At 31.3% G+C, this 22,067-nt stretch overlaps 1 protein-coding gene across 4 annotated transcripts in view; it reads left to right on the forward strand.

The window, feature by feature from the left end:
* LOC121122006 (uncharacterized) overlaps positions 1 to 19,953 on the forward strand; it is a 63,086-nt gene extending 43,133 nt beyond the window's left edge. Inside the window, exons 2-4 of one of the 4 annotated variants that reach the window (XM_071890106.1) lie at positions 8,110 to 8,280; positions 12,406 to 12,774; positions 18,531 to 19,953. In XM_071890106.1, the coding sequence (XP_071746207.1) occupies positions 12,488 to 12,774; positions 18,531 to 19,743 (1,500 nt within the window). In that variant the 5' untranslated portion in view covers positions 8,110 to 8,280; positions 12,406 to 12,487 and the 3' untranslated portion in view covers positions 19,744 to 19,953. Of the gene's footprint in view, positions 1 to 8,109; positions 8,281 to 9,109; positions 10,796 to 11,023; positions 11,780 to 12,405; positions 12,775 to 18,530 lie in introns of those variants that run through there. The other 3 variants (XM_071890108.1, XM_071890107.1, XM_040717016.2) reach the window with 3 other exon arrangements.
* Positions 19,954 to 22,067: the final 2,114 nt, after the last annotated feature.

Raw genomic sequence — 22,067 nt, forward strand, 5'->3', positions numbered from 1 at the left:
AACAATTTGTTCTTTACTTTGTGAGTTGTTGTATTACGTGTGACGCTACTTTTGTTATTTTTAAAACACAGGATAAAAAAAAATTGTTTTTTAAATTTTACACCACTTCTTGATGAAAAAAAAATACCGTTCAAACTAAGCAATGGCTTGAAAAGTGTTATGGGGACTCCGCTCCATAAAGCAAATATAAAAAAAAAGATCTTTTTGAACAAGAAAAACGTGTGTAAATAAGCATTTTATGGAATCCCTGAAAATAGTTTCATTTCTTGAAACTATTGTTTCTCTGAGATACTTTACGAAATCTTAGAAAATGTTAGTCATTTCTTGAAATTACTGTTTCACTTTGACACACATAATGAAATCCCTGAAAAGTTAGTCATTTCTTGAAATTATTGTTTGACTCAGACACTTTACGAAATGGCTAAAACTTTCATCAATTTCATGAAATGATGGTCCAGTCGTACCCTAAAATCTAGAATTTAGAAAAACAATAAACATGGAAAATAAATCTAATTTTATAAAACATAATAAATATTACAAAAACGATAATTATTTAATTTCCATCACAAAACAATAATTTCATTAATTCTACTAGAGTTATTAAACTAAAAACTAGTTGTATTTGAACAAGCATTTACGGTAACAAATTATCTTTACTTTATTGCCCTTGCATCTATTTTTCTAACACTGCTTCTTGCCTTTACTGTAGTCATAGTGAAAAAATCATTGGTTTTCTGAAGGTGCAGATCTTAGAGCTTGCCGAATTGTAATAATAATGTTTTTTTTTTTTTAAATTAGAGTTATTTGATGCTGCTTATGAAGAAGTAAATGATTTTGTGGAGGAAGACTTTCGTTTGCTGCTTTGGAATACTGATTTCTGGTCCTGGTTATGATGATTAATTGATAGTAGGTTCACAAGTGGCAGTTATATAATATGAATATAAGGGGGCAGCAAAGTTCAATGTGCGTGTCAGTCTATAACTAGTTTGTTGATTTAGATTCAGTCAGTGAATTTAAGTTACATTTTCGATGTAATCACCCTTTCCCATAAAGACCTTATTTGTACGATTTTTGCATTTGCTAATGTTTTTATATCAGGCCTTTTTCTTAGGCCCTTTATTATTCCTTCCCAGACGTGATTAATTTTCTGCAGAGATCCGTAACAATGGTTAGTCAATCTCTTTTTATATCATGGAGCAAAAAAGACAGTCTGATGGAGATATATTTGAACTTTATAAAGGATGGGATATCGATTGGATATTTTTATTTACAAATATGTATAATAATCTTACTTTTGGTGTCGGGGTGAATTAATTATTGGTATTCATATTACTCATAGCTTGAGGGACCAAGATCTTCCTAAAAGTAGGTTAATTTATTTATTTGAAGTGTATCAAGGATATATATTCCCCATGGTTTCTAGAGTTTCGATAAACTTAAGATAGTGGACTTTTCTAGAGGATCCCCCTTTTCGATTAGTCGAACCTTTCTGAACCTTCGATTTGATTCTTCTAATTTGGCTTCCAGATCTACAAAGTGCAACAGGGAAATTTTACCAGCCATTTTTTTTTTTTTTTTGCGCTAATTAAGAATTCACGTGACATATCAAACAATGTTCCGATACATGTATTGTTTTTCTGACACATTGTTTTGATTTGATAAAAATATATCAAAAAATGAGTGAACCAGACTTAAAAAAAGCAAACAGTTTCAGATCTTCTCGACGGGGATGTTGATTCAAAAAGAATTTCAGACATTGTCGGCGTGACCGAGAAAATAGTCCTGAAGATCAGGGTGGCCAAGAAGAATGGAAAAAGAGTCAAAAGGAAGGCAGGAAGAGGAAGAAATGGTTTGAAACGAAAATCAAATATTTCTCAAGTCGCTGGAGGCCAACATCAAGGACGATCCAAAAGCATCAATGTGCCGCTTAGCTGACGAGTTCAACGTGGAGGAGATCACCATCAAAAGAACATTTCATGATAACCTCGGCCTTAAGAGGTTTGTCAGGACTCTAAGATATCTCCTCACCGACAAGATGAAGGCCTTAAGGCTTAAGAGATGCAAAAAAGTCAGAGTCCTCCATCGACTGTGAAGATCTTCTTATAGAGGAAGATCTTCACAGTCGACCAGGTTTTGAAACAAAGAAATGCAAGACTAATGACAGCATCACCTGAGGAAGTTCAGGGGAGCTTCAGGAGGAAAATGGATCCCTTCTTCTTCAAACCCAATGAAAAAATCGTGCCGGAGGCCTACTATAATGTCCTAAAGTAGAAAATCTTGACCTTACTAAAGGGTAACTATACAGAGAACAACTATGTGTGAACCCAAGGTGATGCCCAAAGCCATACGGCCTTAAAAATACATAACTTCTGCAAGGAGCACTTTGCTGACTTCTAGGACAAGACCTTTTAGCCATTCTTCCAGTCCTGATCTCAATCCCTTCGACTTCAATGTGCGGAGCGTCTTTGAAAGCAAGGTTGGGAAGACATCACACAGAAATGTGCAGGAGCTCAAGCACAGCATCAAGAAGCAATGGGCCAACATGCCCACCGAATATATTGTGGCAACTTGCGCCAATTTGTGACCTCGTGTGGAGGCTGAAATAGAGGCTGGAGGAGGTCATATTGAATCATTCTCGCTAAAATTGATTGCTAAAAATTTTTTAATATCATTTTTCATTATATTTTTCTAATAAAAAGTTATTAAGGGTTTGGTTTGACTTCCTGAGGACGGAAAGTTTACCTGTTGCACTCTGTAAATGACTCATTTATGATGGTCTTGATATACGAAGATGTCATTAGTCATAGAGCCAAGGTGGAAATAAAAATATTATTTCAAATGCTTAAGGTGGTCATAGCAATTTTTTATGATTCATCAGAGCAGCTAAATCTGGAAATTTCATCATTGTTATGCAGTGGAAACTTGTTACTTTGCCTAAAAGTATTGGTACATTTTGAAATTCTAACTAGCTAACGCACACATATGTATTGATATATAAATAGAAGGCACACATATTAAACTTCGTTACCCTCGTATTTTTTTAGTTTAAATTATTAATATTGTATGAGTAAAACGTTCACTTTCTATATGGGAAGTGACGTCAGTGAAGCTGAAGCAAAATAAGTAGTTTCTCATAATGTATAGTGAACTTGAAGCATTGCAAATTCTCGAATTCTTTAATCCATTTGTTTTATTTTCATAGTTGATGATCACTACAGTCACTAATTACACCACTCACCACAATTATTCAAAATCTTGAGAATGCAATTATTTAATTTAAATCTCCGGGACCACTTTTGCATGAGGAAATTTTTTTTAAAAAATCAACATAATCACATCTATAGAGATATGGATTTTTTTTATCAGCCCTTTTAACACTAAACGCTTCCGTAACTCTGTGACATCTGCTCTTGTGTCAAGTATAGTATTTACTAATGTTGAGACTCGGTCCAGTACCGATTTTTTTCGGTTCGCTCTTGATTTTTTCTGGACCGATTTTTCGGTCCAGACCGCGGGCTCAGACAGTGGACTGATTTTTTTCGGTCTCACTTTGTAGGCCAATTATGATTCAGTCTCACTTTATGGACCGTTTTTCGGTTTCAATTTAAGGACATATTTTTTTTCAGTCTCAATTTATGGACGAATTTTTTATAGATCAACTTTCATTCATTTTTTTTTAAATCTCAAAAGTAGACGATAGGTTCTAGAACGGGATAAAAATTAATCCTAGCTATCTCTGTTTAAACTTGGTATAACGTCATTGCACTTGAAAAATCATATGATGTCATGCTATAAACAATTTATCTGTAAAGTCAGCCTTGACCGATTTTTTTTTTTGGCGACTGAATTAGACCAATTTTTTTTATGAGAGCAGGCCAGACAGAGCTTTTTTGTTGGACTAAACTAATTCGGCCCAACAAAAAATATATCGGTATCCGACCAGTCTAGGATTTCCATATCGAAACCCATTACTAGTATTTACATAATCCAATGTCAAATTGCTTTACTGTCTGAGCCTCAGGGAGTGATCAGACAAATAGGAAAACAATTGATTCATTTATGTGTACAAGAATGTATAGATTTTTGATGACTAAGGTAATACCCGGACGCAAAAAAATATTTCATAATTTAAGACAACCAGCATATCATCATTCATATTTGGATGTCTCTCTTAATTACATATTCAATAAATGTGTGATATTTATATATTATGTATGTGTGCTTCTGCCACGTAACTATTACATAATCTTCCTAAAGCATGTTTCTCCAATTTTTGTACACTATCTCTGTTTTTCAGTCATTTCATGAAATTCCTGAAAATATTTATCATTTACTGAAATACCCAAGTGACACAGTCATTCCACGAAATGACTAGAATTGTCAGGGATTTCATGAAATAACCAGTTTGACAATAACATTGAGATATAAAAAGTCTTCGGACATGAAATCAAAGCCAAGCATCGAGTTTGAGTACTATGCTTATTTGTTGTGTACAAGCTGCAATGTCTGTACAAGTTGCAATTTCTTCGTCTTAAAATTCATTATTTAATTCAACATCCACCATTACAATGCCCACCTATACAGTATCATTTCATTTTGAATTAGACAGTTATTAAGTATTTATGAGTGATATAACTCTGAGCTTATTTATATGTATTCGAGTAATTTGTATAAAAATAGTCAAAAAGTGACACCATTAATATATAGAATGGCATATTCAGTTATTGCATTAACCTCATCTCAATTAATGCAATTCCGTCAATTCACTTTTTGTTGCAACTAGCACAATTTTATTATAATATTATTATTATATAGAAATTGTACAAAGCCGCAACTTTACGCCACATACATAACACACAGTGATATGTAAGTTAACTTTCTGATTAGTTCAATTAAAGTTAATTTCGATTTTTATAAAAATTAACTAGTTATGTTATAGTTAATTTTGAGATTTTTTTGTTTATTTTTGCCTAGTTAAGTTTAGGTTAATTAACTTTAGAGTAATTTAAGCTAAATTAATTTACCGAAGCTTGGTGTAGTTAATATTAATTTTGATGTTAAAAAATAAACTATTCAAGTTCAAGTCACATGAGAAATTTATTAAGCCTACATAATAAAGACTAGTCTGTCGGTCAGTCTGTCTGGGATTTTCTCCACTTCCAATTGAACAATCAATAAAAAAATACAGATTCAAACTCCCGACATCTTTTATTTTGAAGGTAAGAAGCTTTGCAAGGGAAGGTATAAAAAACAAGTCTTATAAACATTGTAATAAAATAATTTATATTAAAAAATGCTGGAAAACTGAGAAAAAACAAATTGAACATAAACTTAACGTAAAAAAAAAAAGTGTTTTGAACACATGCGTTGTTTGCAGAAAGTTCGCCTTGGAAAAAGCTCCCTGCGTAGAGGAAACGTAATTTTTTTTTATCGTTTGAAATTCATAGAAATTTTATAGCAAAAAGGTATATTTTAACTATGATTTAAAATTTTAAAGAATCAGCATCCGAATTTTTTTGGAAATCCCATCTCTACTTAGCATAATAACTCACAATAGTCTTTCCAGAGCTATATGGCAAATCAAGTTTGTTTTTAAATAAAAAAAAAGTAAATTAATTTGCGTTTGATGGTAAAATTATTTTGAAACATGTTTTTTTTTTGTATATTGAATAAGATACCTGACCCTCCTACCAGTCTCATATGCACATTCAGGAAAGGCTTTATTATTGCAAGACTATGTAATTTTTATAATTTTTTAAATCAAGTTTATGTTGTAATCTTCACTGAACCACAATTATTTGTTTTAAGATGTTTCTTAAGATACCTTTATTCATCTGCAAAGTTATATAATAAAGCAAAAGCATTGTCACTGACGGTATTTTAAATAAAAACGAATATAATCCTTTTAACTTTTTAAATGAGTTTGACCTGTAACTTACATATTAATTAAACTTTATGCTTTACATATTGTATTTTATTATTACAAAGTTTTATAAATTAATAATATGAAGTATAGACGTAAAAACCCAATAATACTTTCTAGAAGTTTCTAAAGTCAGATTGAGTTGCACAGATTAAGTATAAGTAAACATTATTTTAATACATTTTCTCAATCTGAATTAGGAATTGTCTTTGAAGTATATTTCCATCTTCAAGAACGACCGAGCACGAACCTATGCTAATGAACTTCAAGAAAATAATTTCACCTAAGTGCGTTGTCCTTTGGGCTACGTCACTAAAGTTTATTTGTAATACATTTAAGTAAAAGTATTTTCAATTTAATAGACACCTATGTCCTAAACGTATGTTAACAGAGAAGTTTTTTTATTTTTGATGTAAATCGAGACGAAATATATACAGTGTGTCTCAAGGAATCTTGAATGAAAAATTGGAATGGTTTTATTGACTTACTGAATGATTAATTTACTGATTTTTTTCTGAAATATCAACTGGTAAAATAATATAAACAAAAACTCTTGTCAAACAAATTTTTTCATTAGACCAAGGCCAACTGAGATATAAGGCAAAATAAGTCTAATAATGTGGGATCTATTTTTCATATATCTTTCGTGGCTGATACACTTAACACATACATGATCTCTGACATTGCAGATTAAGAAACGGAAAGAAAACGTAAAAAAGGAAATGATTCAATTGTCAGTAGAAGAAGTTCCCCCTTGAAGAACTTTCAATCGTCCGTCAGACTTCCAAAAATTATTTTAGAGGATAGAGTTTTTGCGGACAGATCTGAAATTTGTAGGTAACACCAATAACCATTTACTGGATGCGTAAACTCATCAGGAGAATTGATATTCTGCAGAATGTGTTTTGGAAATACTCTGAAAGATCTAGCCTAAAAATTAATAATGATAATACTGCCACCCTCCCGATTGGTTTGTGGTGTCCCGAAAGATCAACTAAAATTAAAGGCCGTCCCATTTCTGACAAAATTGTAATTTTGGGCATTGAATGGCAGACAGACGGCAAAACACAAGCTAACTGGATGTCACTAAATTCTACTATCTACAAAAGAGTAAAAGAATTGATAATTTTTAATATTCTCAGACGGATTGATTTTTTACAATATCCACATTGTTCCCTTGGAGATACAAAGCTCATTCGTTATCCCTCTTGGCTGAAAAAGAATTAAGGAAGAAAATGTGTGACTAAAAACCTCTAAATTTCTCTCCAATCTCATAAGACCAAGGCAATGCATTGGTGGTGAAATAAATTTGTTGTCCATCATAATTCCTAAAATGTATCGAAAAATATTTATTGATATAGCTCATAAATTGGATATTGAATGGAGAAAAATTGTCTCAGATTACAGAAAACCTATAAACCTCAAAAATCATATTCTCTACAATTCCTCCAAACAACAGTTATTACTGCTTATAATTAATTTTTGAAAACTTTTCTTCCCATAAATATACTGGTATCTTTATGATGTAAGCCAAAAAGGAAAGCTTAAATTAAGAAAATAAAAATAAATTTCTCTTTGTGACACAATATATTCGAAATTTATTATAAAAGTAAATATGGTTATTGAAAATAAATAAAGTCCCGTAGGCACATCAGAAATTTCACTGTTCATAAGCAAATAAAAAATGATAGAATATGAACATTTTATTATGCTTCAATTACGACCTTTCTTTTTTGTTTAAACATAAATGTATGTCCTTGATTGTTTGCTTCTTTTCGAGCTTAAGACCTATGATCCGACATGGATACCTAAATACTTTAGACTAAAAACTATGCTTCTTTTCGAGCTTAAGACCTCTGATTCGACATCAATACCTAAATAATTTACACTAAAAAGTATGCATTTTAAATAAATAAAGTATATGATTTTACTATGAATTTAATTGTAATTGAGATTTTTTTCAAGCTTTTTCATAACAAAACTTAACTAAGAATCAGAAAAAAAAAATTAAATGATTATAATATCCTAGCAAGATATTTTAACAATTTTCAAATATATTTTTCCTCTCTAATATCAATGCAGGTGGTTACATTTATTGTATCACGTTTCTTTTCACCCAAAAAGAAAGAAAAAAGTTCAACTTTAGTTTGATATTGACCTAAGTCTGACGTTACTCTTGTTATTAGGAAAACACTTGATGATTATAATAGTATGGAATCGCTGTAGCTCATTGACAACGCGCTCGAGAGAAGTTATTCTCTTGAATTCAATGTGCGCTCGCGCCCAGGCGATTCCTAGAGCAGGAAAATATACTTTCTGTATATGGATTTCACCAATAGGTTCCTAGTTCAGATGGAGTAAGTGTAATACCATAATGTTTACTTCGACTTAATCAGTGCACCTCCATCTAACCAATTAAAACAACAAAAAAATAGTGTTTTAATTTGTCACCTCTTCCTGATGTGGGAAAAAATGCCGGTGAAGCTAAGCAATGGCTAAAAAAGTGTTGTGGGGACTCTGTTTCATCTAGCAAATAATAAATAAATAATAATAATTTAAAAGTAAACTTTTAAGACCATGTGTTACATTTGTATTTGCTAACCTAAATTTCTTTATAGAAATGTATATTTTTTATGATTTTTTTGTATAATTTTCTTTTCTTTATATAATAAGATGGCCACTCGTATATAAATATATATATAAATTGTTGTGTCGATTCCTGTATATTTGTAAAACTAACAATACCGTCCAGTTTTAGCTTTGTCAAGTCCAGCAGCTCAGTCCTGCATATCATTTCTAAAACTGATAAAGTTCTGTCCTTGATGACGTCACTCAGCTTTATTTCTTTTTTTTTAAATCAGTTCTAGTACTGAGAGTCCAAAGGACCGACGTACTTTTGGACCGGTTCAAGGACTGATGGGCGTCCACAGGATTATACATTTTTTATGGAGGGGAGGGGGGAAGGTTGAGTCATTGGAATTTAAAAGAAATAAAATTGGAAAACTTTATTTTGTAGAAAAAATTTCAAATATTAAATGTTTTTGAAAAAAAATATGTCTAAATTCCAGAGTTCTCGACAAAAAAATTAAATAATTACATTTTCTCTAAAAAAAAGTACAAATATAACTTTTTTTAGTGTTTGGTGATATGAAAGTTGTAAACATGTACTCTTTTTTTCTTAATAAGTAAAAGTTTAATTTACGATTGATGCCTAAATTTTAACCCTTACTTTTCCAATGATAATTCCATTCTCATAATTCCAATTATGTTTGTAAATATATACATATAAGATATTATTCGATGTACATTTAATTGACAGGATGAAAAATAACGTTTATCAATGCCTAAGTAACATTTGCAAATAAGATTATTATCTGCATTTATATAAAAGAGTGTTTTTGTGTGTATCCTTTATGGTTGTCCATACCGTTGTATTTAGGAGACTGAAATTTTGCATCGGCGCCTCTTTTAAACATAGTCAGGCTAATTCATAACCTGAAACACAAAAGTTGTTTTATAGATACTCAAGGAGAGAATAGATGTGACTATTCTCAATTCAAAAAGTGACTGGCGTCTAATAAACAACTATAAGAATAGAGACACTTTATAAATTTATTGAAAATCAAAAAAGCTATGGAATAAAAAATCAAAAAAAATCAGTGAAAGTTGCAGTTTCTTTTTTTTACAGTCGAAAAAAAAAAGAAATTTCGAATGAAATTTTGGATACTTTGATAAAATAGAGTTTTTAAATTTTTTTTCTTTCATTAAGCGTGAATTTACAATTTTTAAACAGAAATGCCGCAAAACGATGGATATTTTACTTTTTTTTTAAAACATAGTATTTTGAGAACATTTTAATCCATAATTTTTGTAATATTTACAAAAATGAATGAGTTATGAAGGGTTATTATTTAGACAACATTATTCTCCAAAAGTCTTTTGTTTTAGCATGTATGATAAATTTTTTGTTAAGTTTGTACTCCTCTTTACAATTTCAATAAATGTTATTCACTACTTTTTTTTTGAAAAATTAGTCTGATAAAGTTTTTATAGTTTTCGTCGCAAATTTCGATTATGCAATTTGTCGAACGAGAATAAAAGATGGAATTGTCATCTAGACAAACTTTTTCTTACATGTATGTTGGTTTGTTATCTAAAGTTTATTACAAAAAAAGAAATAAGAAGAATTGGCCATTGCCACAGGGGCTTCCTGCTCCCTTCTTGGACAAGCAAACACTGGGTTACCCTTTGCTAGTTATTTCATCAAGTGAATAATGAAAGAATAAATAATAATACTATGCAAGTCTTTTTATCTAAACAAATTAACAGGCATTAGTTGTGTAATCCAAAGCCAGCAAATTTGATACATCAATTCAATGGTAGAACTAACTAAATTTTATAAAACCAACAAATAATACTAAGTTCACTCAGATAAACCCTGTTTCCATAAACAGTGTGAGGTTTTTTAATCTGGAAATTTTAAGGATAATGTATATTACAATTTATTTCCCAAAATTAATTGGGCAATTAATAAATCTTTTTCTCTGACATGCCGGGGGCTAATGTGAAGTCAATCAGTCCAACCAACCAAATCCACCTTCAACCACATCCTCCAACCTGGCCGTGGACTTGGCACAGAACTTGATGAGGAATTCTGCCCGAGAATGGAACCCTGAAAAGAGTCAATAGTATTACATGCACGTTTATTGGACTCTCTCTCCAAGACGCCCAACACATAGTAGTGCAAGAGGTTCAGATCCGGCGAGCTAGGAGGCCACATTCATGAGACCTTTGGGGAGAAAATGAATTATTGATAGAAAGAGGAGAACCTTCAACATTTAAAAATAGCAATTGTGTATGAAATATATCAGAGTAATATTTAAATTTATATATATTTTTTAAAATACATTTATAAAATAATTTGCACCAAAGATAGGGGAAAACTCTTGTTTTAGATGTAGATGTTAATTAACACCATCAAAACTTATAGATATAACGAAGAAAAAAAGAAGTAAGAGCACACGTATTTATCGTTTTCCCTTTTCTAATTGCTATACTCTTCTTTACTTCTTGTCTTCTTTTCACAAATCACTTCTTTACTACAGGGAGCGGGGATCAAATTGTTGCCTACTTTAAACCTTGATAACTTGAAGACGACATTATCAAATAAAAAACCGGTTACCAAATAGGAAAGCTATTCTCGCCAGCTGACGATACGTAGTTCAGTTAGCATCATGCCGTCATCATATGAGGAGATAAAGAGCTATAAGTGGAACGATGAGCTTTCGAGGTCCGCCGTAGTCATGGCATTGGTTAATAATGGAGGTGAAATCTCCAATTCAACGATTGCTTCAACCTTAGGAGTGAATTTACGGACTGTTCAGCGTATCCGTAAGAAGCTAGAGGACACCTGGGATGTTGATGCCACAGCATAAAGAGGGCATAAAGAGGGCACCCAAGGAGGAGGGCGCCGACTTTGTCGACAAGGTGAAGAAGATGGTTGAGGATGACCCTACCAGGTCCATGAAGGCCATGGGGTGGCCGGAGACAGGCCCTGGGCGTGGCAATAGGACTCAGGACCCTGCCATGTGTCCAAAATCTCCATGCAGTGGTTAACCGAAAACTGTTATGACGTCGTAACCAAGGATTTATGGCCTCCTAACTCTCCCGAACTTAATCCTTTGGACTGTTTTGTCTGGGGGTATATCGAGAGACATACCAACAGACATCTCCATAGCACCAAGGCCAGCTTGATGGACTCCATCAAGGAGGTATTCGGCAACATGGACAATGAGATGGTCAGAAGAGCCTGCGGCCGGTTCAGAGGCCGTATTGAGGCCATTATTGATGCTAACGGTGATTATATCAAATGAATGGCTACTCTATACCTATATGCTCGTCATATTTTTGATTTCCAATAAAAAAGTTAAAAAATGTATATTTTGTGTTGTTTTTTGTAGAAAAATATTTTGGCAACAATTTGATCCCCGCTCCCTGTATACTTAGAGATGGGATTTGTCTAAGAACGCGAGGAGAAGGCGGGAGCAAGACATATCGTATTACTCAATCAAAAACATTGTTAATATCAGCTGCATGTTATATATATATTTTTTTTTTAGGGGGGAGAAAATTAATTACTTCTATATACAGGCGAACTTTTTACATTTAAAATAGTATTAGTACAGGGGAAATATTACAATTATTCAGAAGTTCATAAATATATATAATATTATACTTTTTTAAAACAATTTCCACCATAGATAGTCCGTAATGTAGACTTCAGTCGGAGAAGTTAACACGACAACGATCTATTAAATATAGAAAAAAACAAAAAAAAAAAAAAAACCCGCACTACAACCATTTTTCATTGTGTAATTTCTAAACTTATTTTTTTCTTAACAAAATTGGCATCCTTAGATATTACATAAAGTATATTAACTGTGACATGTTTATTTTAATTGTTAATATTCATTTATTTTCAGTTTACTGACATGAATAAGATTTACGAATGATCTTTGGCCTCCTAGCCAACCAAACTCAAGGAATCAACACTTTTTCAAAATAATGAACTTTGCAATATGCATTTTAATTTTTGCTCTACTTGGAATCGTTGTCAATATTGGAGCTTTCATCGTCATTTCAAGGAAGAAAAATCGCTCCATGTTTCATGATTTACTCAAAGTTCTTACCGTCTATGATATCCTTGTTGTCATTTGCTGCGCCCTTCAATTTGCATTACCAGAGTTGTGGTCCGTGTATGCAAATAACATACATCCATATGTTGTGGTCATTCTATTACCTGTGATGCATGTTGCAGTTATGACTTCAGTCTATTGCACAATACTTATCAGGCAAATATATCTTACGATTTATTCATCATTATTTCTATTGAGAAAATAATTTATTATTTATTTAATTCATTTCTTCTATGCTTCATTTAATGAATGCAGTTTAAAAAAAAAACTTATATAGTCAAATTGTATTTGTCAAATATCTCTCTCCAATTCCATTTATATAAAATAGTAGAATAAAGCTTCAAACAAATTAAACTAATATATCACATCATAGCTCATATATAATTTATCGTGAAAAAAGAAAAACAGTGTTTCTTTTTATCGAGTTATAAATTGTACTTATTGAACCCGTCGTTAGTTTTCTAATCCCAAATGATATAAAATTGCCTTAAGTAGATTTTAACGCTGGAAATTTTTAGTATGCTCCTAAAACAAAATAAATTCAACTTTTTATTGTTGCAAAAATGCATTTTTTTCATACTATTAGCAAGTTTTGCAACCTTTAATCATTGTTTGGTAAATTCGTAGAACTTTTTCACTTTTAAGTCGTTCTTTTGCGTTATCTGTTTCTTTTTTTCAATTTATGTTATACACGTTGCCCCAAATTTAATAATAGTTGTCATTTAATTTATAACACTCAACTTCACCAAAGTTAATGAGTAAGTTTTAATAGGAAAATATTTTAGTGAAGTTTTTTTGAAAATTAAAACTATAATGTTTCAACTAAAATTATAACAAATTACTGATACCCAAATCTAATGTTATCATGAATAGTTACCCTAATTTTGAGTCTATGTCAACTGTGTCTCAAGAAATAAAATTTGCAGAATATTTGGGTTAACATTTAACCCAAGTTAAATCCTTGTTGATTACTGCAATAAGAACCATTAAGACTTGATGATACAAGCACAGTATTCCAAGCTGAAGTTGAATTTGTAAGAAATCTAGCAAGTAATCTGCCATTTGACAAAACGAATGGCAAGATGATATTAATATTACCCAAATTTGCTTTATTAAATCCACATATACCCAAAACGTGGAGTAGCATATGATTACAATTTCATCCTCGTTACCTCCCATCCAAATTTGGACTCGCTCCTATTTGCCCTCAGGACAGCGTGGTACTCTATGGACACGGCCTTCATCGTCAAGAGCGGTTAATCTGTTCGCCGGCGTGTCAATGCTGTTATCGCTTGTGAAGGAGGACATTTTAACTCTCCGTTCGTGATCATCCTTTTTTTGACGTAGTTAAAAGTTAACCCAAATATTAATCAAATTGTATTTCTTGACACATAGTTGACATACACTTAAAATAACGGTTATTAATCATTAAAACATTAGGTTTCAGCATCTACAAGATAAAAATTTGTGATTATTATGGTTGAAATATAATAATTTCAGTTCCAAAAAAACTTCTATAAAATATTAATTACTTTTAATAAACCTTTAGTTATAAAAATGTACGAATTAACTTTGATGAGATTGAGTGTAATATATTCTGTAACAGCTGAGATTACATTTGTAGCAACACGTATACCTTAAATTGCAAAAAGATAAATAGCAAAGCAAAAGAACGACTTAAAAGTGAACAAATTAATCAAATTCACCCAACCTTGATAATAATTGCCAAAATTACGCTTTTACAACAACAAAAAAAGTTGGATTTATTATGAAAGAAGTTTGATGACCAAATTATTGCAGTTCCCTACATTCAAATCTTTTTTAAACACATTTAAATCAATTTTATCAAATTGGCAGTGCAGAAAATCCCAGTTTTAAAAATATCTCAGATTTGGCTTGAATTGTATTTTCTGGATAGTATAAAAATCATGTTTTTCATAATTTAGGCATTCTACGGCAAGTTTTAGTTCCCACTCTGTATGTATATGTTATGGATTATTATGAAGTTCGTGCAATAATTTTTTTTTAGCAGGATGAGATAGTAACTAATAACACTATCCAACAAAATCACACGGTTTTTAAATCACTAAAGCGACATATGCTCAACATAATTTAGTTTAATCCCCTAATTCCAAATACGGTCTTATTCTTTCTCTGCTAGCCTCATGACCTTCAGAAAGAGGCCACATATTTTTTCTCTATTTTTGGCTATTTTTAAGGTTCAAAGCATTAGTAAGCGCTTGGTGTTGCAGATAGTGATAATTATGTGAATATACTTTAAAGCCTATGTTAAAAAATTCCATAAATATATTTTTAATATCTGTATCATGCTTATAACTCGAGTAATGATTGTTTAAATTTGAAAAAAGGTGCTTTATATTCAGTGGCTCTTTGCTTCAAGACGAATATATTCAAAAAGTTTAAAAGTATCTCATTTGATAGTTGAAAGTCTGAACTTTAATATAAGAAAATAGCTTTCCCAAAAACCCTCAATATTGTTGTCAATTTGAGATAAGGCCACGAAAATAATTTAAAGATATAACTCATTTTTGAATGGATCTTATCAGAAAATTCCATAAATTTAGACAGCTCTGGCTGGAAGAGAGAGAAACAAAGAGAGGGAAAGAAAGAGAAAGAGAGATAAACTAAGCGCTAAAGCATTGAAATGAAATCCCTCTTGGCTATTGAGATTAGGATCCTGTATACTGGATCAGTGTTCATAAATGAAGAAGTGTGCATGTGGGTTATGGAATTCCTTGTCAACTCTTCCTGGACGCTAGGATTCTATTTTTACGGGGGTCAGCTCCAGACTCTGTCGGAATTACGACTCTTGGAATCCTTGAATTATTTCTAATTTAATTACTTTAAAAGAAACATACATTAAAAATTCGTTTTTCTTTTACCAATACATGCGTGAAAGACCCTTAATTAATTAATGTTCCTTAGATATATTAGTAGGTGCAGTTATGAATAAATAAATATTCATTTATGGATTTTCTATAAGTGTAATAAATGCAATCATTATTAAGTGGTTTTCTACATAGATGAAGATGTATTATGAGAAGAAAATACAAAAGCAAAACTTACAACTGTTTCTTTCTGATTGTTTATTTATTGCTCAAAGATCTAGCTATTTCCGGGTTACCTAGGACACCTCCTAGTAGCCCATTGTTCCTTTCATCAGTTCAGTGAGTTACATGCATTGTCCACATAGTACAATGCTGATTTGAACAACTCACTTTGCATCACAGACAGCAAAGATAATTACAAAATAACTATGCTAAAGAATGAAATGATATATCCCTTTTTATTTAGGGACAACACAACCTCTACCATATATATTATTTTCAATAAATAACAAGCTAATAATCAATCAATTAGGATCAAACCTAAAAACATGTATTAATGCAATTTGCTCCATGGAGATATAACTCAAAAATATGATTTAACTAATTACCTTATTAATTCGACTCAGGTATCAAAACCTCAAGCCCTGGAATTATAATTTTACCAACTTGATAACTTCAATGGCAAAGCTATTTAATTGATGTATCTATATATTAAATGAGAATGTCTGTGATTGTGTTTATAAATTTGACTGAAATTTTTAATGTAGGTTTTTAAGACTCAAAAGATAGTTCTGGTAAGAATTATTTTGGCCTTTAATGACATGACTATCCTTTAAATATCATTTTTCTAAAAAAACTATTTCTTGATAAAAAAACGACTATTTTATATAAAATAAAGACCATAAAATGTTATGAATGATTATTTCTCCATGTTGGTATGTATCTTTGCGCACTTTTTTTCTCAAGGAAATTATAAGATTTAGAGAAAAAAGAGAAGAAGAAAAAATAGACTATAGGATTTTGAAAATTATATAAAAGATGAGTAAAATACAGTTCAAATTGTATATGTTTTCTTCGCAAACCTTATCATCTCTTTTTTAAAACGCCGAAGAGTTCAAAATGAATTTTAATTTCTTAATGTGCTGGACAACGACGGACTCTATTTCCTTATGAAAAAAAGGTGGAAAGATACAGCACAACACCAACATGCAGCGAGAGTCATTCTTAAAATTTTACGCTTTTTATTTTAAGAGGAAGAAGAATTATTAATTAATTGTAATTTCTTAAAGACCAGGGGAACGCCGGGCAACCTTACGCTAGTTCATATAAATACTCTAATGATAGAAATATGAAAGATAGATGAAATTGGAGCAAACATGATACATAAATTGGTTTTCCTCCCTTTTAATAGGAAATTATGTAGCCACCAAGACATATCCATTTCATATTTTAAATCAATTAAAACATTATCTCAAATACACTTTTCATTTCATTATGAGTTTCATAAATAAACTTCAAATCATGAAATTATTTAATACTGGGAAATACATATTTCCTGTTGGTTTAAAATCCCAGGAGATACATTGTATTAAGTGGATTAGACTTTTAATTTCTTATAAAATTAGAAATAAAACAAAATTAATGAATAAATACAATATTTTTAAATAGGAAGAAAAATCCCGGATCTCTATAAAAGTATTATTATAAAAGAAAATCTTCCCATATATTAAGTTTTTTCATGAGAATCAAACTTCTTATAATGAAAATTTGTATGTTTTTTTTTTTTTTTTTTAGACATAAACAACTCTCAAGAAAAAATGTTAATCAGATTTTGTTTCTGAGAAACAAATATGTACATTATACAAGTTCATAAGTCTGTCAGTAGAAATGAATTTTAAATAAATGACATCATTTTCTATGTATTTGGGTCAGTCTAGGATAATGTAAAATAATAACATTTCCGAGACGTTTAAATTAACAGAGTACTTAGGGGTTTAATATTGAGGAATTGTGATGTATGAAGAAATATTTTATACTTCTTGATCATTTGTATTTATTTTATTAGTTATTCGATTATTAAAATTTAAAATCAAGTAATTTTGTAACTAAACTTGAATAATTTTTATTTCATAGTTTACTTCTAACTTTTACATTATTAAAAACCTTAATACTTGGTCAAGAATTTAAAAAAAGTAATAATGGTTCAAAAAAGCTTAAATAGCGTCTTCATATCTCACAATGCCAAAAAGATTAAGCCCAATGATCTCTGTCAATATCAATATCTCCGAAATATTATTCATCCACATTAACTTCAATTGACCCAAATACGGAGAATATCATGTATTTCGTTTAAAATTACATTGTAACTGCATTTTGAAAAATATATGTATTAGTGTTGGGTTACAATCTGCAAAACTTAAACCGATCTAAGACCATACTAAAATTATGAAAGGACCGATTTCAAAGAAAAAATCGGTAAAAACTTATTCTATTAATAAATTGTTTGAAACGTGATGTAGGTTTTAAAAAAACTTAACTCATTAATCATGAATCGGTGAATAGATTGAGACTGAAAGAATTGGTTCATGTTATGAAAACTGATTTTAAATATCAGCCTCGAAAGAATGACTAAAGACCGAATTCGACAATAAATTTTGTCTCGGACCGTGTCTCAAAACTAATATATCTTATATATACAGTTCCATATTATGTAAATACATATCTCTGTAGTGTATGTATAAAAAATCTTGAAAACCTTACTTGTATGTTATCAACGCATGAATAATTCTAAGAAAAAAATAATATAATTTTTTTTTGTTCAAAGGAATGAATACAAGCTACAAAGCACATTTATGTATTAGTATGTAATATACTTATCTTTGATATATTTTCATTATTTTCAACCAAAAAATTTAGAGGAAATGAAATAGATAAATAATAATGGAAATAAATTAATACAAAACAATTTTCCCATTCTTATATAGTAAATGAATAATACGTACTTAATTATCACATATCTATTAAATATATTTATATTTTTATTTTGCATGTACCCATAAATAGTTTTGAGCGCTACATTCGAATTTGCTACTATTGCCAACTGCGAGATACGCGAATACTAACGGATGATAATATCAAGTATTATATGACCATAGTCATAGTTTTTCCTATTCTATTCTACATACCAAAGTTGTTTGAGATACGAACTGAAGAAAAAATTAACGAAAACATTAAACTCATCAATTGCCGTAAATATTTAAAAGTTGATTTCTTGCTAAACAATCCAACGGATAGATTGGTTATTCAACAGCAATTGAATTTGACACATGTGCAAGGAATCCGTCGATTGGCTGAATTATGTCGTCAGCAATACGAATTCAGAGGCATCAACTCCAGTGGTTTCAGAAATGTGACTCTCTCAAAAACGACTTCCCTTTCCGTAGTGTCAACTGCTCTAAGAAAAAATGTGTACTATCACAATATATACTTTGTGTATATGAATACCCTCTTTGCTTCCGTCCTGCCACTTTGTCTACTCTTGTTCTTCAATACGAAGACGGCTCATGAACTGATCATCATGTCGAGATATGAAAGAAATCACCCTGTCTCGGTTGTGAGCTGTCAAAATAATAGCAATACCCATTTACATCGAGACTCTATCGTTCTGTACTCATTTAACGAAAATGAAAACCCTCAAGATCAAAACTCCATCAACGAAAGAGAATCTATTCTGCAGCTTGAAAATGTTTCAGATGATGAGAATGTACACTGCAATCAGTTTAATTTAGACGCAGATAATTCTTTACATGAGGAGATTACGAATGATTCCGTTAGAGAAAAGGGTAATGTCAAATTTGGAGATTTTCGAATATCCTCACGGAAAAAACGTTACAGCGTTCCAGGCTCTGCGAATCCACAGACAAGAGCTGTTACAATAAAACATAGTCGAAATAGCGGATTTCGTAGATCCCTTCAGAAAATGCAAAGATTTCAAAGTAGTGCAAGTCTAGTCACAAATGTTCGATCCTCCCTAGTAGAGAAAATAGCACACATCAACAAAGAACGGCGATTAGCCAGGATATCTTTATGCATTGTATGGCTATTTATATTTTGCCATGCGTGTAAATTGATTCCAACAGGCTACGAAGCTTTCTTTCTGCCTTCGTCTACGAAACATAATGAATGGCCATCTTGGTTGGTTTTCATTGAAAACATATCTCATACCCTTATCACGCTCAACTCAGCTTTAAACTTCATTGTATATATTATTCTTTAAAAATTCTTTTCTTTAATGGATATTTTAAATCTTTTTTGTATTTGAAGGTAGCATCATTTTATAATGTTCAGTGTGTATTGTTGTCTATATGTTAAAAAAAAAAAGAAGTTAATTATGCCCTTTATGTCTTTATATATATACCTTTAAAATCATTAATGAGTTTAAACCAGAAAATAAAGATAAATCGAAATAAGATGTTGCAAAAATAAACCCATTATTTTTAATTGATTTTTATATATTTTTCCCATTAATGTTTATTTCCTTAGCAATCAAACCAATGCTCACTTGACAGGGGACTCCACGACTTCCATTACTTTATCCATATAGACGATAATTGACCTTCCAGAGTGTGCTGCTGCGACTTTTAACACCACAATTACCGGAGGAAAAATCAGCAGAATCCAAATTGTACATGACTGACGGCTACAATATCAGAACAATGAACACTTTTCACATTTTCAGACGCCTCCCTTGGATTTTCGTCTTTATGGAAGAAATACTGTCGAATACGGTGCATTTTCTCTTTGCTGGTGTCCATCTTTGTCGACAAACTCAAACGAATTTGAGTCAAACAATCACAAAACTGTCTTATTTTGGAGTACATATTTTATTCTCCAAATTCATTAGTAAAAAAGGATTGATTCATGAAATATGAAAAAAATACAAAACTAACCTATAAGCATTCTTCAAATAAATGAATATATATATATATATATTCCTAACTATATTAATAAAGCAAATTCTATCTGTATGTATTTTTGTAATCCTTCTAGTCATTTTTGATTAAACAAAGTACAATGTACGGCATCTTATTCCTAGATGAAAATATATTTAAAACCAGAAATGAACTTTTGACCCGGATATTTGAACAATTTTTGAGAGGAGAACACCTTGGTTGTCATAACGTCTTATTAAATTAGCTGCAAGAAAACTAAGAGATGAAGTTAATTAACACCAGTCCGTATTTAGCGGTGATATAAACAAGAATTACTCTCATTTCTATTACAAGTCCAACAAGGGCTTTCACTTGTAACTCTCCAACAAATTATCAATGTTACTTTTTGACTTTCATGCAAAAGTGATTACTTTAAACTTATAAATTGTATGTTCTCTCTTCAAGAGTATGATAATAATGACAACAGCTTGGGAAAATAAAAAAAAACATAGCTTCAGGTAGCAACGACAAAGATCTATTATAATAGTATTTAAGTCTATGATGATATTAATAAAATATCGCAGGCGTTTAATGTGTAGCATCGAGTGTGGTCTTCATATTAAAAAAGAGTAAATTACATTATATAAAAGCTAATAAATATTACTGTAGATGAAGATTCGCAACAAGCTAAATCTAAGCAGGTAGCACTCTAGAGACTGAGTACCCCCCTGACTTCATCACATCATCGTCAAGGATTTCTTGAGGATTGATCTTCTATAGTGGTAAAACAACGTGTGTCTGTTCGTCAACCCCTAATAACTCAGGGCAGTGCTTATCCCTAACACTAGTAATTTTATATGTAAAAAGTCAGGAATATGCAAATTAAGTGTGGTCTTTCAATACAGTACTGTAAATTAAGGGGAGGTGGGGTTATTAAAAGTGTCCCTCTCCCAAAAACAATGCGTGAGCCTTTTTTTATTTTATATTATCCTGTTTAACCAATTGACTTTTCTATAAAAAAAATAATTCCCAACATTCCTTATGTTTTAAATATATATTAGGTTGGGTGAAAAACTTCTTTTTAATTTAGATATATTGTTCATTATTGCCCGAATAGGACCATAGGATAAAGTGCTGTAAAGTTCATAATGTATACTACAAACCCTTTTTGGACAGTATTGTGCTTGACTGGCTCAGTTATGAATTATCGTGCTTCGAGAATGTTGGTCTTAAAGGAAGAAATTCGCCATATTTGAAATTTTTACTACCTGAGGGAAAAACTTGTCATTTCTGAAGTGGATTGTAACTGACGAGGAAAAATGGATCACTTACGTCAATATCAAGCGACAGAGATCTTGGTCGAAAGCCAAAAAGGAGGGCAAGACTGCGGTCAAACCAGGGTTGACTGCCAGGAAGGTGTCGCTGTGTTAAATTGGATTGGCAGGGAATAATCTACTATTATCTGCTCCTCTATGGCCAAATGCTCAATTCTGCCCTCTACTGTGAACTACTTGACCGTTTGAAGCTGGTGATTGAACAGAAGGGGCCAGCATCGGTGAATAGTAAAGTAATCGTGTTTCATCAGACAACGTCAGGCCGCACACATCTTTGATGACATCCCAGAAGCTCTGGGGGTTCTGATGGGAAATTCTTATGCATTTACATTACA

This window comes from Lepeophtheirus salmonis, chromosome 7 (genome assembly GCF_016086655.4).
Source record: "Lepeophtheirus salmonis chromosome 7, UVic_Lsal_1.4, whole genome shotgun sequence".
In the NCBI taxonomy this organism is placed as follows: Eukaryota; Metazoa; Arthropoda; class Copepoda; order Siphonostomatoida; family Caligidae; genus Lepeophtheirus; species Lepeophtheirus salmonis.